This window comes from Triturus cristatus, chromosome 2_1 (genome assembly GCF_964204655.1).
Source record: "Triturus cristatus chromosome 2_1, aTriCri1.1, whole genome shotgun sequence".
NCBI lineage: Eukaryota > Metazoa > Chordata > Amphibia > Caudata > Salamandridae > Triturus > Triturus cristatus.
The window spans coordinates 830,886,810-830,903,759 of record NC_140581.1 but is presented as its reverse complement, the minus strand read 5'-3'; the positions used below and the strand labels follow the sequence as shown (position 1 = coordinate 830,903,759).

General features: G+C 46.0%; 1 protein-coding gene across 2 annotated transcripts in view; it reads right to left on the bottom strand.

The window, feature by feature from the left end:
* FANCC (FA complementation group C) overlaps nt 1–16,950 on the bottom strand; it is a 1,034,531-nt gene that overhangs the window by 585,548 nt on the left and 432,033 nt on the right. For both annotated transcript variants that reach the window (XM_085632903.1, XM_085632904.1), the window contains exon 5: nt 5,645–5,758. In XM_085632903.1, the coding sequence (XP_085489029.1) occupies nt 5,645–5,758 (114 nt within the window). The remainder of the gene's footprint in view (nt 1–5,644; nt 5,759–16,950) is intronic.

The window sequence follows — 16,950 nt, the reverse complement described above, 5'->3', positions numbered from 1 at the left end:
ATCTTTGCTAGATTAAGAAAAGATCAATGAATGATGAGAAAACCCGCTATATTACTATAGCCATAACAACAGCAAACAACTCATCCAAGGAACTTTTCAACACAGTAAAAAGGCCAGCCAAATCCCCCGAAATTGCGAACACACGAATGAGCAGGGCTTTGTATAATTCCTTTGCCACCTTCTTTCAGAAAAAAGTCAGTTCAGTTTACAGTGGCTTTTCCACATCCTTGTCTCAATGTGCTACTCCCTCCCAATCTATGTCAGTCACCCCTAACACGATAAAGGAACTATCCTTAGCCCCCCAAAAAATCTTGCCCCCCTGAACTACTTCTCTTTCCATCACTGACTTCTGATCGGGTCACTAAACTACTTCTGTCTACCAATTCAGGCTCCCCATTGGACCCCTTCCCCCCAATATCTTTCATCTTCTACCAGAAGTAATTGCTTCTCATCTATCTCCTCAGGCATATTTCCCACTAATTGGAAATTGGCATCCGTCCTCCCTCTTCTTAAGAGAGCAAACTTTGATGGGCGGATCCTAATAATTATCGTCTAAACACTCCCTGCCCGCCAAAAATGGTCGCGAAGGCCATGACTGTAGTAATATCTGACTTCATTGAGAAACATGTCTTCCTGGATGCCACCCAGTTCGGCTTCAGAAAGCACAAAAGCACGGAACTGGCGTTGATCTCAGCATCCCAGCAGATTCGACAGACGGTCGATCCAGGGGGCAATGCAGCACTTGTGTCGCTTGACCTCTCTGCCGCATTTGACTTTGGTAATCATAATAAATTACTGGAATGCTTGGGAGAGGATAGGCATTAAAGGAAACACTCTCACTGAACTCAGATCTTTTCTGTCTGGCCGAGAACATTTCGTAGCTCTTTCTAAATTCAATGTACCCAATTTCACATTGCCATGTGGGGTACCACAGGGCTCATTATTGAGCCCCACCCTCTTTATTATATACGTTGCTCCCCTGGCATGGCTGATTGGATCTCTGGGTTTCTCAGCAATTTCTTATGCCCACAATACCCAGATTGCGGTTTCAGTGACCGGCTCGCCTTCGGACACAGCGTCACAGTTTTATACCGGCCTCCTCCAAGTCGGGAACTGGATAGCCACCAACTGTCTGAAATGAAAATTCCATTAAAACTGAAGTTCTACTCTTTGGCAGCGACACTACCATCTGGTCTCCAGCTTTCTGGCGACCAGAGCTGGGCGCATTGCCCATCCCTACAAATAAGGTCAAAAACCTAGGAGTCACCTTTGACTCCAAGCTCTCATTCCAAGGCCACGTGAACCAGGTCACCTCTGCATCTTTCTATACATTAAAATTACTTAGAAAGATCCTTCCATTCATCCGTGTCAATTTACGCAAGCTGGTGATCTCTGCTCTGGTTTTGTCCAGAGCCAATTACTGCAATGGTCTTTATCAACCTCCGGACTAAATGCCTAACTAAATTACAGATTGTACAAAATGCTGCAGCACGAATCTTGCTGGATATTACCAAGCATAAATGTGCCACCACTTTGCTAACTGAGCTACAATGGTTACCAGTAAAGAGACGTATTGAGTTCAAAGCTCTCTGCATAGCATTTAAAGCAATCCAGGACAAAGTACCAGTCTTCTTCAAGCAGAACTTCCAACGGTACACTCCTTCGCGCCTTCTACGCTCAGCTCAATCTCACAACTCGGTGATTCCCAGGTTCAAGAAAAGCTCCTGGGCGGCAGAAGCTTTCTGGTCGGTACGACCAGACTCTGAAACTCTCTTCCCCGGAGGTTAAAAGACTAAACACAATTGTTGGCGTTCAGGAAAGCACTAAAAACATGGCTCTTCAATTTCTGACTCTGAACTAAGATCTTACGGCATATTTTACCTGATGAGCTAGCGCCTTGATACCTTCGGATAACTGTATCGTGCTTTATACATTTCTTTTTTCATTTCATTTCATCCTTTGTTGTCCAGTGGTACGCAATCCAGCAGTACTCCTGTTCTAAATTCAATCAGATGCAGAATGGTATACAGTCATTGCATTATACGAAGTGTTCTTCTCCACTCCTCTCTGCAAGGAAAGCAAGTACTGCGTGAACAGGTGCTGGCTGCCCTTGGCACAGAAGGAGCACGAAGATTCGGCTGCCGCACGGTTCCCGCAAGATGATGGCGGCCACTGCAAGATTGCAAGGACCCCTCTCCGGATGTGTGCTAAGTCCAGGGACCAGGCCTGGGAGGTTGCCATGGCACCGGGAGAGTGAAGTGCCGGGAAAGGGCAGAAACCAGGGTGGCGCGATGAAAGCGGAGGTGCAACACCAGCCGGGGGAGCCTGGAGAACTGGCGTGGTCCCACAGCGGAGGGCCTGTGGGATGCTATTACTCAAGTCAGGCCCCTGAGGGAGGCTAAAATCAGGGCCTGCCCAAGGGGGACTTTAAGGCAGACTGCACTACTTTTATCATGCACTGGGCACCCAGGCTAGCCCGGGAACCAGTCCCGGGTGAGAGGAGGAGCGGTGAAGTGTCACCCTGCCTGGTGAGGACAGCCACGTGTCTGCTTGGATTTCCAGGTGAGCCGGAGGTGCTCGAGCATGTGGAGCAGCTGAGGTCAGTGCCTGGGGTGAACGTCCCCTGTCGGGTCTACTAGGGGCGAAGGGGGTCTGATCTGGGTGGTGGGCCTGGCGAATCCCTGCGTAAGGCGGTCCAGCGGTGTCTGAGGGTCCATGATGACAAATGGGGATACAAGAGGCCTGGACAGGGCAGATAACCACTGAGGGCAGCACACTGGGGCACACGGCAGGGTTCTGGGGTGGAACCCAAACAGACGAGCTGTGCAAAGGTGAGACCTAATGTACTGAACATGGGACCAGGGACTGATACTACCAAACGGGGGAAGGAGACACCTGGTCAGAGGATATGGGTCCCAGGCTGGAGGCCCACACAGCCGCAATTCTAACTGCGTTACGGGACATGAAGACCGCCCTGGAACAAAAAATCACAGAGGTAGCCCTGGACCTAGGGCTTTCAACGGCAGACCACAGAAAGCTAGCGGACAGAGCGGGTAAGACAGAAAATATACTTGCCCGACTGGAACTCACGGAGAGCGTCAACAAGATTCAGGCAGAATACCATTAAACATTTACTGGTCAGGGTTGACGATGAGGATGGGGCGCTCAACCTGCAACAATTTGAGGGTGGTGGGGGTCCCAGAGAAATCAGAAGGCCAGAGGATGGAGCGGTTTCTGGAGGACCTTTCTGAGGTACTGGGAGGCAAAGCATCTACCGTGTTTACAGTTGAATGGGCACACAGGGTGTTGGGTAGACCACTGATGCCCAGGGCTGAATACCGGTGCATCGATTTACCCTAAACATTAGCCAAAGAATCTTTCATAGAGAAAGAAATACAGTCATAGTTATAACACCAGCCTGTAGCTTTCACCACTTTATTGTAGTAGACTGAGATCCTGCATGGGGAGGGGGAAGGATTCTGAGCAGTGCCTGTGTTTTTGAAGTTCTAAAATATTGGTATTACTCAGAAATTTGCTATTTTCCGATGTTTATATATGGGTCTTTCAGGCCGAGCTGTATTATCAATAACATTTCAATGAAATATGTTAAAAAAAAGAAATCAGAGAGCCCATTTAAAAGAATCCAAGCTGATTTTGTGGAAATGCCAGTTTACAATGGCTTGAGATACATTCTTGTGATTGTCTTCTTATTTTCAAATTGGTTTGAGGCTTATCCCACCAGGAGATCAGACATTTGCCAAAGTTTTGTTGAGGGAATTGATGCCAAGATTTGGCCTTACAGAGTCTATTGAGACAGATCGCAGTTCCCATTTGCAGATTGATATTTTACAATCGATCTGTACGGCTCTCCAAATTTACAAGAGGTTCTGTTGTAATTATCATCCTCAATCTTTTGATTCCAGTAACTTAATTCTTGCTCACTTGTTGTTGTAGAAGCCACTTTGTGTAGCGATCTTTCTGTTGATGACATTAAGATAAGAAGATGGGTGAGGGCGAATTTTTTTTCTTTCTAATTAGATATACAGCACCCAGTCTGGTACATTTTTATCAGTGAAATACAAAATGATAAAATAGAGTTTGAGTCTGTGAAAAGAATCTTTGAAAAGTAAAGAAATATCTAATAGAAATGGAAAACTGTTGTTATGTTATGTGTACTTGTAAAGCACACTATCACCTGCAAGGGTATCCTGGTGCTGAGTAGGTCTGTGTGCCTAGCCCTAACTATCATAGGTTGGTTAATTGAACAGTCAGGTCTATAACTTTCTGCTGAATTCAAGAAGAGAGGAGGAGGTTCTGATTTGGAGAGGGAGGTTATTGCACGCTTTAGGAGCATTGTAAGAGAACGCTCATCCACCCGATCTCGTTCTGCGTATGCGTGAGATGTTGGCGAGTAGGAGTCCTGGAGAGTGGAGATGTCAGGATGGTTGATTAACTTTGATTGATTTCCTTTTTGCTTGATTACATTTTGCCAAGTTCCCCACAAAACAGAGGGTTTAGAAAAGACAGAACTGACAAACGTTCAAGACATATCTGAAGGAAAATGGGGGGCCAATTCTTATGTCCAAGTTCCAACCTTTTCTTCCATCCCCACTTTTTTTGCATTTTATAATGTATGCATTTATGTATCCGACTTTTACAGTACAAACCTACCTAGTACCAAAGTAGTACGGTACAAGAGTAAAATATTACAACTGTGAGGCATAAGGAGAAGTGGCTAAATTAAACACAAGCAGGGCTAGAGATAAGGAAAAAAGGAAAGGCAGGAGTGGTTTACAAAGGCAGGGAAAGACGGGAAAACAAAGTCAATCTTGGCAAAATGGTTCCATCAGCATCACACTGCAGGAAACAGTGAGTAGCATTGGGCCAGGATGGTAGGTTAGGTGATGGCAGCCTATTTTGCTCTGAAAGCTTCCCCTAGCCTGCATTCACTAGGAAAATCGCAGTGTGGCAGAAGCAGGGGCGGCTCCTCCGCTAAGGCGAAGGAGCGTCGCCCCACTGAACAAAAGAAAATTATATTTGCTGACTAGTGTAATTATCATTTTATTTTTCCTATATACTTCAGTGGCTCTTGGGCGGGGCTGGGCTGGGCTGGCGGAGTAAGGAGAGGAGTGGTTTTCACTCCTGAAGTGCCACGACTGCTTGACTGGCCCAAGAGGGCCGGCCAGGCAGTCCTGCGCACTTTGCATTTTCCCCACCAGGCTGCATTACACAGCATTACACCAGGCTGCATTGCAGTGTTGTGATTAGTTATGGGGAGGTTGGGAGGGCGAGTGCTTCCTGCTGCTAGCCGAGAGTGCAGGAAGATGTCGGAGGGATGGAGGACGAAGGAGAGGCAGTGGCCGTTTCAGGTAAGTGTTTTTTTCCGGGTTTTTTTTGTCCTCACCACCCAGGTCCGGCAGCAGCCGCTACTGGGTAGAAGGACCAGTTCAGCTTAAGGTGGAGGAAAGTGGGTGGATGTTTGGGGAATTCCAGGATAAGTCTTATTAAAGTGTGCAATATGGTTTGTGATTCTGACTCAAACCTAGTGCAAGTCATTCATTAAGTCATATCCCTAGGTAACATCTGCAGTAAACAACTGTGATTTATTGTCGAGATTATCAGTTACAAGAATGGGCTCACTTACGTTGTTCAGAAGCTCCGAGTAGTAATAGCCAGGTGTGCATCCAAGTCTCTGAATCAAGGAGGAATCTTCACTGCTGCCAGCCTCGGTAAATGAAAACAGATGGCACAATAGGTTCTGGCAAAACGAAAAAAAAGCAAAACTTAATTATTTCAGGTTCACATGTCACAAACAGGGATACAAATTTCATTGCAAGACTTGGAAATAAGTAGAAGTAATCCAGGTGTGGGCTTATTTATGAATCTTAGAATTGAAACAATTTTTATTAGCAGAACACACAGCATGACAATACAATAAATCGTTGCCTACAACCCAGCGGGCCGCTGCATAGAAGTAATGAAGGCAGAGAAGAGCCAATGGAATACAGGCTGTCTGTATAGATAGATTACACAGCATGCCGCCTACAACCCATCATGGGCAGGCCGCGTTCAACAGGAAGAAACATTAAATGATCCAAGTTTCTTGTAATTTGAAAATTAGAGATGGTCTGCGGCAAGCAGAGCATGCATGTGCCTGGTGAGCCAAAGACTCGCTAAAGCAAGCATGGGGCGTTAAGATCTCCCTTTTAAGAAAAGTAAAAGGAACATGAACAGGTGATATTTAAGGGACTAGCAACCCTCCCTCCACCCCCTCCCCAACCCTCTCCAGGTGTGCCAGTGATTGCACTTATGTGAATGGATGTGGTACGGTGTGGTAACTACTAACAGCGCTTGTCCCTAGGAACCCAGCAGAGGCCTGTATGTACTAATCACCCCCTAACATTCTGGAATCAGTTTCAAAATCCGTAGGCAAGCAGGGCATGTCAGTTCCCGAAACTGTGTAGATAGGATGGAAATAAAGGGGGCCCATATCTTAGCGTATTCGGATTTGCCCCCTATGGTGGCCATGGACAGTCTCTCCATGCCCAGTAGGGACCACAGCTGGTGAAGCCATTGCGTGTGATCCGAGATCCTGTCCATTTTCCAACCAGATAAAAGCACCCAGTGAGCGGCATTCAGTGCCAGGGCAATCTGCCTATCTTTGGTAGAACGCAAAGGGAAAGTCAGGGCGTTGGGCAATCCTAATATAGTGTATGCAGGGAATCTGAGGATGGTAGTGTCAAAAGCTTTATCTATCTCATCGAGGATCTTAACCCAGTATTTCGTGAGCGTCGGACAGCTCCACAGCAAGTGAAGGAGGGTACCTGGACTACCACAGCCTCACCAACAGAGACCATCGCACTGTGAGATCCATTTAGTTAAACGAGCCGGGGTGTAATACCAGTAGGATACACTTTTAAAAGCAGTTTCTGTGTGGCCCATGGAGTGCGCGGTGTGGTGGGTCCTATAAAAAATATCCTCCCATTCCTTGTCTGACAGGGTTCGTCCGATTTCCGCCTCCCACTGCCTCTGCCCGGCAGTCCGTACCCCACTAGTTCCCTGAGAGAAAAACGTGTAAATTTCCGAGATAAGTTTGCGATCATCTTTTTTTTTTTAAAGCCTTTTTTTCGAACGGGAGCATTGGCCTGCTGACCAAGGGGCATAATAGAGGGCCGGTCACCCAGTGCAGCATTTGCACATGAATGAAGTGGTCCGAGGCGGCGAGGCCATAATCCGCCCGGACCTGCTCAAAGGCAATATGGCCCTGGAGATCAAACAAATGCCCAAAGCGCTTGCGACCGCCCGCTAACCACTGTGAACCTATCCCTTTAAATCGGAGACATAGGTGAAGGGAACGTTGAGGTTTGCTCGCCTGGACACCCTATCCCATACTAACATGGTGGGTCGCATGACCAGCGATGAATATAGTCCCCAAGAACGTGACGGCCTAGATAGACCAGCTTCCCTCCAGATGTGATGACCAATGTTTATGAATCGTAAAATACATTAAAATGTGCTCATGTGGTAAAGAATTTAGTAAGTAAATGCTGTGTGGCATGGCATGACCTATTATCTATACATGATAATGAAAATATGAAAGGGGTTGAAATATTGAAAGAGTCATTAGGAGTGCCCAAGAAAAATGTTGCAATAATAGCGCACAGTGATCTACTGGTACTGCAGGCTTTGGTTTTTCTCGAGTATCCTATTACCGCATCATTTCCAGTTCTGTGGGTCGGAATAGAATTCAATAGAATTCAATATGCATGATACATATTTAATCCCGCTCCCAGCTTCAAATTCGTAGTACTGAGTTTTTCGTGTCACACAACTTTTGCTAGGTTTTTGGGTGCGGAAAACTGTGTGGTCAATGTGATATTACCAGACAACATGTAATCCCAAATTGACCTCAGCCCTCAGAAAAATGGTCCTAATGGTTCTGGTGACTTACGAATCTTTAAACCAAATGTTGGGTTCCAAGATGGCAGACGAGTAAGAGGTCTTTCCCAGTCTCTTCGTCCCTGCCGCTTCTATAGCCTCATACAGCGCCCTTCCATTGACCCCAGGACCGAAGATCACCCGGGTCTTCCCGTTCCTGTAGACTGCCTAGCCCTGTGCAACGGAGGAGAGACTGGAGGGGGTGAACAGTGGGCCTGAGCACTGCTTTCTCACCTGTGCCAGGGGTGTTGCCCTTCTGAATTCCCCCGCCTCCCTTTCTCCTGGATCATCAATGTGGCGGGCTAACGGAGGGGAAGCCGGCCACTCTCTAGTGTTGCTCGACCACACTGGGCAGCCGGGTGGCGGCACCGATCGGTGCGATTGCCCAGCAGCCTGTCTCGGCTCTTTCCTGGACCCGGCTGGCATGGACTTTAGGGTGGCGTCTGCCTTACAACTGTGGCCCTGAAAAAATTGACGGGTCCCCTGCTCTCAGGCACAGAACCAGAGCAGCTATCTTTGTATCACTGGGCCTCCCCCGCCCCACCCCATATACACTGACTCCTTCTGGGCATTTTGGAGCCAACTGACGTTTCCGCAACCCCCACATTCTTGAGCACCCTCAAGACGCTTAGAGGGCATTCCCCATTGGTGCTTGAGCCCCCCCAACCCCCAGCTCTTCACAGATCCCCACTGCCCTACTGTTGGTCCTTGCCGCTGATTTATGGGCGATTTGTTTGGGCTCTAGCTGGCACCATCTTCTGGCCCTGCTGTCCCGGGTCTGCCCCATACCTGGCTACTCCTCATCCCTCAGATCACCAGATCCTGTCCATTTTTTAATTATTTTTACAGAATTTTATACAGCGCGAACTTGACCCAAATCGGGTATCAGTGAGCTTTACATAGCATCAGTTGCATTACATGAGAACACATTAATTTTGTTTTGTTAAGCACAGGGAGATTAAGTGATTTGCCCAGAATCACAGGATGTTCAGCGTCATTGCCGAGACTCGAACCCAGTTCCTCAGATTGGAGGTCGACCCCCCTAGCCGTTAGGCCAAGTCCTTGGAAGGCTTAATTGCCTGTGACGCCTCTGCTACCATCTCGGTGCTAGCAAGGTCTCCTACAGGAAGCTGTGGTCCTTGCTGGGACTTTTAGTCTGTCGCTCACTTGGAAGTACGTTGACACTCTGAGTGCCCCTCCGATTTCGCAACTATGGCTGGTGGATTGTGACGCAGCTCTCCCTTTAAGACTCTGAGTCGAGCGGTCCCCGACCTTGACAGCTTTCCAACTGCTTACCTTCTAGGTGCTACCCTGTTGCCGGGGGTCCCTGCGGCTCGCCACTCTGCTTCTGGCCTTTGTGCCCCTGCTGATATGTAAGGGGGACATCTCTTGACTACTGCACACGTCAGAGGTCAGTTCTTTGCAGTGTCCTCTGCCAGGACGAAGAAGGATCACTACCTTGAGGACATGCTCACAAGGCCAACTGGGAGTGACATAGGACACAAGACACCTATGCCCGCTAAGAATCCTCATGCCGAGTCGGATGACCCAGATGGCCGTGACAAAATGATTTCTAGAAGCCCTTTTTACCTTGCTTCGTGATGACTTACAAGCAGCTCTTGGCTGATTTTTGTGAAGTTCGCAGGGACCTAAAGGGGGTCAGCGACAGGGTGTCTGCGACTCGTCCCCTGTCCAACAAGAAGTTCTCAGGTTGAAAGACCAACACCTCGATCTCAAGGTCCATGCCGAAGATTTAGAAAATTGCTCTAGGTGAAACAACATCTACATTAAAGCAGTCCCCACTCTGGCAAAATGATCTGATCTGAGCGAGTAAGTTGAGGCCCTGTTCCGGCACATCCTGGGCCCCCCCTCCCCTTCCCCCGGACGATACAGAAATCAAAATGGACCAAGTTCATCACATGGGCTTGCCCAGACCAGATAAAACACCACCTGTGGATATCTTAGTCAGTCTGCACGATTTTCAATTGAAAGTTACTATCCTTCGTAAGGCACGGGAGGCCCATCCCTTTCAGTTTCGAGGATATGCTCCGGTGCTATACCAAGATCTGCCAGCTATAACTCTCTAGAAATGTAGAGAATTCCACCCTGTCACTGCCCACCTTAGAGAGGCTGCATATCATACTCTTGGGGGCACCCTTTCCGGATCATTTTTTGCAGTGAGGTCAAATTGTATTAACTTAGATCTCTAACTGAGGCTTACAGTGTCCTTGGTATCACAGATTAATTCACTGTCTCTGGCTTTTTCTTGCCCTCTATGCTGGAAGCCGCAATCTTGGTTATACCAAAATCCGGCAAAGACCTAACTGGATGTGGGTCTTATAGACCCATTTCTTTATCAAATATAGATGCTAAACTATTTACTGGTATCTCGGCACATCGCTTTAATCCACCCATGCCGGGTTTAACAGAGGCCTATTGCTGGGGGTTCATGGAGGTTTAAGTTGTTTCTGTTAGGAATGCTATATATGGTCTGATTTGACTCTAAACCTTTAATGAAAACAGTTTGCAGGTTAGGCTGCAACACATATTGCACACTGGTAGGTGGACATGCTCGAATTAAACGTTTTTAGTAGAATACCTGTCAGGAAAGCAAAATGTGATAGCTCATTGTTTGTCATGCCTGCCCTTGCATTTGAGTGACATCAAAGTTGTTGAAGAATCAACACATGGAAGTGGGTGGCGTCTGCAATTCCAAAAGCAGCATTGCGTCAGTAGAGGCTGAGAGTTTCTGAAGGTGAACATGCGTTATACTGTGTAAGATGTGTTAGAGCTGTTGAATGGAAGCAGGTTAGCTAAGCTGTAAAATTGACTGCAGAATGAATTTATGGCTGGCAAGTGCTCAGCAAACTGAATAGGGGTGTGTGGTATGTGTTGGTTCTGTTCTATGTGGATGGAGATGTTGTGTGTTGCATTGATTAATATTTTCTGTCATGAAGTAAGGTGTACATAAATATCTTGACACAGGCAATGAATGCAGTGAAGTTTTGCCCCCAAGGAAAGTTGGCAATCTTCAAATCAAAATCAATTGAACACTACCCGCTAGCACTATATCATGTAGTGAAGCCGCTGTGTTGACTGCTGGAAGTATGGTAGTCAATACAAGGACGCAAGTAGGGGCTCTCTGCCTCTACAAGCACACATAACCACATACTGGAATAGATTTTCTGAATACTGAGGAGTTTCTTCTTTGCTTCCTAAATACAGCGTGCCTTGATAGATCACTACTGGGTCATGCTTTGTTGTACACATCAGAAAATCCCAAAGTTGAGACTTACACAGAACCTGCACAGCCTTTCATAGCTGCGAGAGACGATTAAGCATTTCTGTGAAGTTAATGAGGGGCTGGTCAATGGTGTGGCAAACGTTGAGAGGTGCATTAAACATGAGGGGGTGCAAGATCTACTGCTTGGGAGTGGGAGGCCTGGTGAGGAATGTAAATAAATTGTATGAACAAATGAGGACCCTTAAAAAGTGGTTAGCAAGAGAACCACTTCTGAGTAGAATAAATTATACAACTTTATTAAATATTGTGGAAGACTCTACAATAAATAACTTTGGAACTTTACATGCTTGAAGTATTATTTAATATACCCCAAGATCTCAACTTGAAGATAAATTCAATTATCCTAAGGAGTAAACAAATATGTCAAAAAACCCATTTTGTGACAGATGTATTGGTGAGCGCGCAGCTGAATCCGTGCAATATTATTCTGATCAATACACAGAGAAAGGGACGGGGCGCACACTAATTCTACTGGCGGCCTACCAGCAAAACGGTAAATCTATCAGACACAATACCAAAATGCCACAATAAGACTGCCTCCTTGCCTGCCAATATTTTCCCACGACATTCATATCCGGAAGCCTTGCCACTTTCACAATCTAAATTTAGCTACATATTTCTAGTTATCACAAATAACTAAAGCGCTTTACTATCTCACCCAATGTGCTCACATAGAAATATGGACTGTTGAACAAAATTTGATTCAGAATCCTTAAATTTCCTCTGCAACAGGATGAATAAGTAAGTGAAAATGTTTCAGATTTCTGCTTCAGCGACTTCTAAAACTGAATGAGAACCACAACAACATATTGATCTTTCTGTACGTCACCGTTGTGTACTTAAAGTGTTTTAGGGCTGTGAAAGTAAACTATGCAGTCAACCATAGTTTCATTACGTTTATAATCAATTTCCTCTAGCTCCGAAAAGCTCAAATGGGAATAGTCTTAAGAAATTGATTATTTATGGATGTGTTATTAGGCATAATACAGAAAATCAAGTGAAAAATGTATGGCCTGTTATTTTGGCTTACAAACAGGAAGAATCAATTTTGGCCTGAGCTGAAGTGGAGTTTGCTGCATGTGTAAATGACCCTGTTTGGCCAAGAACAATACTTATTTTAAACTGCCATAATTAACTTTGAATGTAGAAATGTGTAAGTCATAATTTCACTTTGAAAAACAAATATATTTTGAAAGAAGTAATATAATTTCGTTATATTTCATGTCAATTAATTTTCTAGGAGGGACATGCAAAATGCAGGTGTTTGAGACTGAAATGTTCATACATTCGTATGTGATTCCTAACCAGATATTTGACCTCAAAATAAGATCGGTTTGAATATACCTCCCAGCCCAACTGAGAAATCCCATACATTTCAATGGACCACGAACACACATTTGTCAACCAAAACACCTCAATTTTAGTTTTTACATTTCAGGAGGTAAAAAGAAACAGCTACATTTGATGGTTTAGAAAATGTGGACGAACGCCCAGAGTGATTTGGTTCCTTACACGTAAACTTAGACACGTCTCTTCGACTCTGTAAGGCTGTTCCATTAGAAATGCCCTGGACAGATGCCCTGTTTTTATTTTATTTGGATCTCATACAGAGCACCACAGTACTCCAGTTATTTTACAAATGTTCTGTGTTCCTGCTGTTGGAATGTATGTAACTGTTCTGGATTTCGAATCTAACTGTGTATGGTCGATACCTGCACAGAGAGGACTCAAGTAAAAGTGAAGTGCTTCTGTGTACGGAGACGCGATGCTTAGACTGTATTTTAAAACTTATCATTTTTTGATAGTAGTGTGGTGCAAGGTAAGGTTTTAGATTCTGAGGTCTGTATGGGTTTTATCAGCTGTTGACAAACAATAAAATAAAACAGAGGGTGGCCCGCTGAGCAATATCGGTTGCTCGTGAGGAGCGCCCTTGTGATTAAAAATGCCGCCAATGTGTTTGTGAGGGGATTGCTTATTTTTAACAGAAAGGCCTAAAGGTGAGGCAGGAATGAGGATCCCGAGTGATTCAGTGGTTAGCAGGTGTAAGTACTATATGTGATGTGGAGTGGACTAGGGCCTTCTGCTTTGCCTCAGGCCCTCCACCGTGGTAAGTAACTACCTGAAAGTACCCTCTCTGTGGATCATATCACTTAATTCTAACAGCTATGAGGCAAGGTACCGTAGTATGATGGTCAAAGCAGCCAGCGAGTTAGTCGGGTTTTTAAACGGGAGAGAGAGCAAACTAGTTCAGTCCACGGGATGGTTAATCTAAAGCATGTTGAGGTGTGTCCTGCTGATCTGTAGATAGAGATAAAGAGGTTTTAGGTGCACCTCTGAGGCAAGGTGACCTTAAGTGGGGAGTTACAGACCAGGGCAAAAATAAAACATCAGGAGGCAATGGCATCCTGATAGAATTTTACGTGGCTCTCCGGGAGCGACTAGTACCAATCCTCCACATGGTTTATAACCAGGGCTTTACGTGGGCTGGGTCTCACCGGTGCGGAGCACCGGCAGTTTTTTAAAGGAGGCCTCGAAACGGGTTTCTATTGGGCTCTGTCTTGTGCCCTGGCACAGGCGGTCCGTTTTTTTTACGGACTGCAGTGACAGCAGGCACATCATGTGCCCGTGCTCAATTTGCTCACTTCTCACTAGTGGAGAAGTTTTACCGCTGACTGGCAGGCGCGGCCGACCCTAGAGGGAGGGCGTCTAACCCCCCCCTCCATGGGCGGCAGACAGAGGGCACAGCAGCAAAAGGGCGCATTCTCGCGCCAACGACTAAGGCCAATGCGTGACCAGGAAGGTTGGGTTCAAATGGCCCAATCAGGAAAGAAGGGCATGGTCTCAAGCACGGCCAAAAAGGCGACTGAGACAAGTAATCCTCAGCTTTGCCGCCGGAGGAAATTGATACCACCCACGCACCCACACCAGAGATGGCGAGCGTCGCATCTGTAGTGTGACGAGGGGGCGGGTAGTCACAAGGTTTAACAAGAAAGAATCCTGACAAAAAGACGTAAAAGTGCAATTGCCCAAACAAGGTCCTTGGGATGCCTTACGGCAGGGATACTTGAGGCCAGGCAAAAGGGTAAGAACTGGTCAGCGCTGGGCGGACACGGCACTTGCAGCCCAGGCATGGCCATGGAGGCACGAACACCAGATATTCGGTAGCCAGTTGAAGCCTCGAAGCCGCGACCCGCTGTACCGAGTAAGTGACAGAAGTAGAGATGTCACGACAGTTGGAAGTTATGCTTATTAACATGCACCAAATTATAAGATGTACAATGTATAACCTGTTATGAAAAATGCCTTATTTTGTAGTCCAAGATAAGCCAGAAATTAGTATGTTGATGACCAATGCCATCACGACACGTGTGTACCAACTTATGATGTGAATAAACTGCGGCCGTTTTAACACCACAAAAAAGGTCTTGCTGTACATAATTGATGGGTAGGATAGAACAGCGGGAGGGCCCGTGAGTTGCTCGCACAGCTGGGGGGTTACGTTATGACCTCATGGTGAGCGTTGTAGGGCAAGGGACATCCTTTAAAGAGAGTCATTGTCTCTGGATTTCCCTTCTCTTTTTGAAACTTGGGAGCGGCAACATTGTCGTGGTGTCACCAGGGCTTTAAGTGGAAGCTTTTTCAATATTATATACAAGCCGTAGTTGCTGCTTATTTATCTTATGCAACTAACAACCACTGACAAAGCCAATAGTCCTGACTTGTTGTGGGTATGATGATACTTGTTGTATCATATATCTGGAAGCAATGACAGGAGCAGAAAAATACAAGTTGGGTGGCACACAATGCTAAGCACAGATGTTTAGCTTACACGTGTTTAAGCCACGCCCTTAATTACATTTGGCCACGCCCCTTTATGAGGCCCCCCCCCCCGTTTTTTGATCCCACTTAAAGTCCTGTTTATAACGATGCTCTTGGGTTTGGAAGCTGCCCTCAGCTGATGAGCGAGGCTTCCAGAGCTCAGAAAAAATAAAACAGTGTGCTTCTTGTTGTCCCTGTCTCACCTGGTCACAGCAGCAAAGCAGGCTAGGGCGACACTGGACATTGTTCATGAGGTTTAAAATGGCTTCACTCTTGAAAGAATTAAAATGGCTTTACTCTTGAAAGAATTACAATGCAGCGTATTAGAAATGTTTTAGTTCCTGGACAAAGATAGTGGAGACACATAGGATTATCAGCGTGGATACACGACAAGCATTTTACGCTACACACTGGCTATGTATAGAAATGATGAGCTGCAAGTTGGAACTGTAACATTCTCTTCTCCAAGGGCTTTCATACATTTCTATATGACAGTGCACAACCAATTCATCTTACAGGTAGAGTGGCTTGTTCTCTCTGCTAATATTTGCTTTGCCTATTCACGAAAAGATCTGCGGGGATGGGTTCTGCTTATTACGGCGGCAGGCACGTTTTTCTCGCTTTGTAGAGCATGTACCATTGTATGTGACAAATCCAGAGGTTGGGCACACAGATCCTGGAGTTGTTGGAAGAGTTTGGTTGGCCATCATTAGGCTTGTAGGTGAATGGGCTATGACGAAAGGGATTGGAAGCTAAGCAGACACAGGTGTGCACCAAGGGTTACTGATGATTTTGTAAGTTGAACAGCACTGTACACGCACACGTGTATGCATCAACTACAGTTAGAAAGATAGTTGCATTGGAGAATATTAATACCGTGTGGATAAAATTCCATTTGTCACAGGACTGTGCTGTCAAACATTGTTATCTAGCTACTTAGGCTCGTGCCAGTGTTTCCCCAGCAATGCTTAGGCCTATCCTAAAGACACTCTTGTGACTAAGACCACCAGCGCAATGCATTAGGAGTTGCTGGAAATTCCATTCGGACAGGGAGAGCTTAAAACTACAAATTTGAAGAAATACTATAGAGTGGTGTAGTTGCACCATACATTGCCTTGGGGAGAAGGCTGACCAGGAAGAATAACAGCAAGGTAGGTCAGGTGCCATATTACATGTACATTGGTGGAGAAGCATCACGACGCTAGGCCCATTATAAATGATATGTACGGTAAGATACAATTAGGCAGTGGGCTACAAGCGCATGCATCTCCCCCAAGGCTGAGTCTTTCCTGAAGTAGGATATATGCAGCCAGGACAGGCCAAATACTACAATTTTATGCCAACGAAATGTATAGGATTCACTTATTAGTGTACCTGGCTTTTGTGGTCAGCACCCCAACATCAGACACAGTCAGTTAGTTTTCAATGATGGGCCCCACAGGAGCATGTCAAGTCTGAGTGCAGTTTTATGCAGAGCTGGTTGAACATCTGGTCAATCAAAGACTGAAACAGTGAAGACCAGATGAAGGAGCGTGACAGCATTCACTGTGGGGGGCTACAGGGGCTACAGGGGCTGGGGCAGCAAAGCTAATACTCAGCGAAGAGGGGGGTCTGGCTGAGCTGTTCACAGAGTCGCATTTGTAATGTTAGTGTATTACACATGTCTTATGAGAGCATATGTCGCACTGTTGCTGTTACATAAAATATGAGATTCAAATCCCCGGAATGTACAAAATGTGGACAAGGGCATGCAGATGTTTCCCACATGTGGTGCACGTGTGCCCGGACTGGAAATTCTGGTTTCATGTTCAAGTTGGTCCTTACTGGATTCCTCTTAGCTGTGTCGATTGAAGCAAGCAGTGGTTAAGAAAAAAGAGGGTGCAGCATTG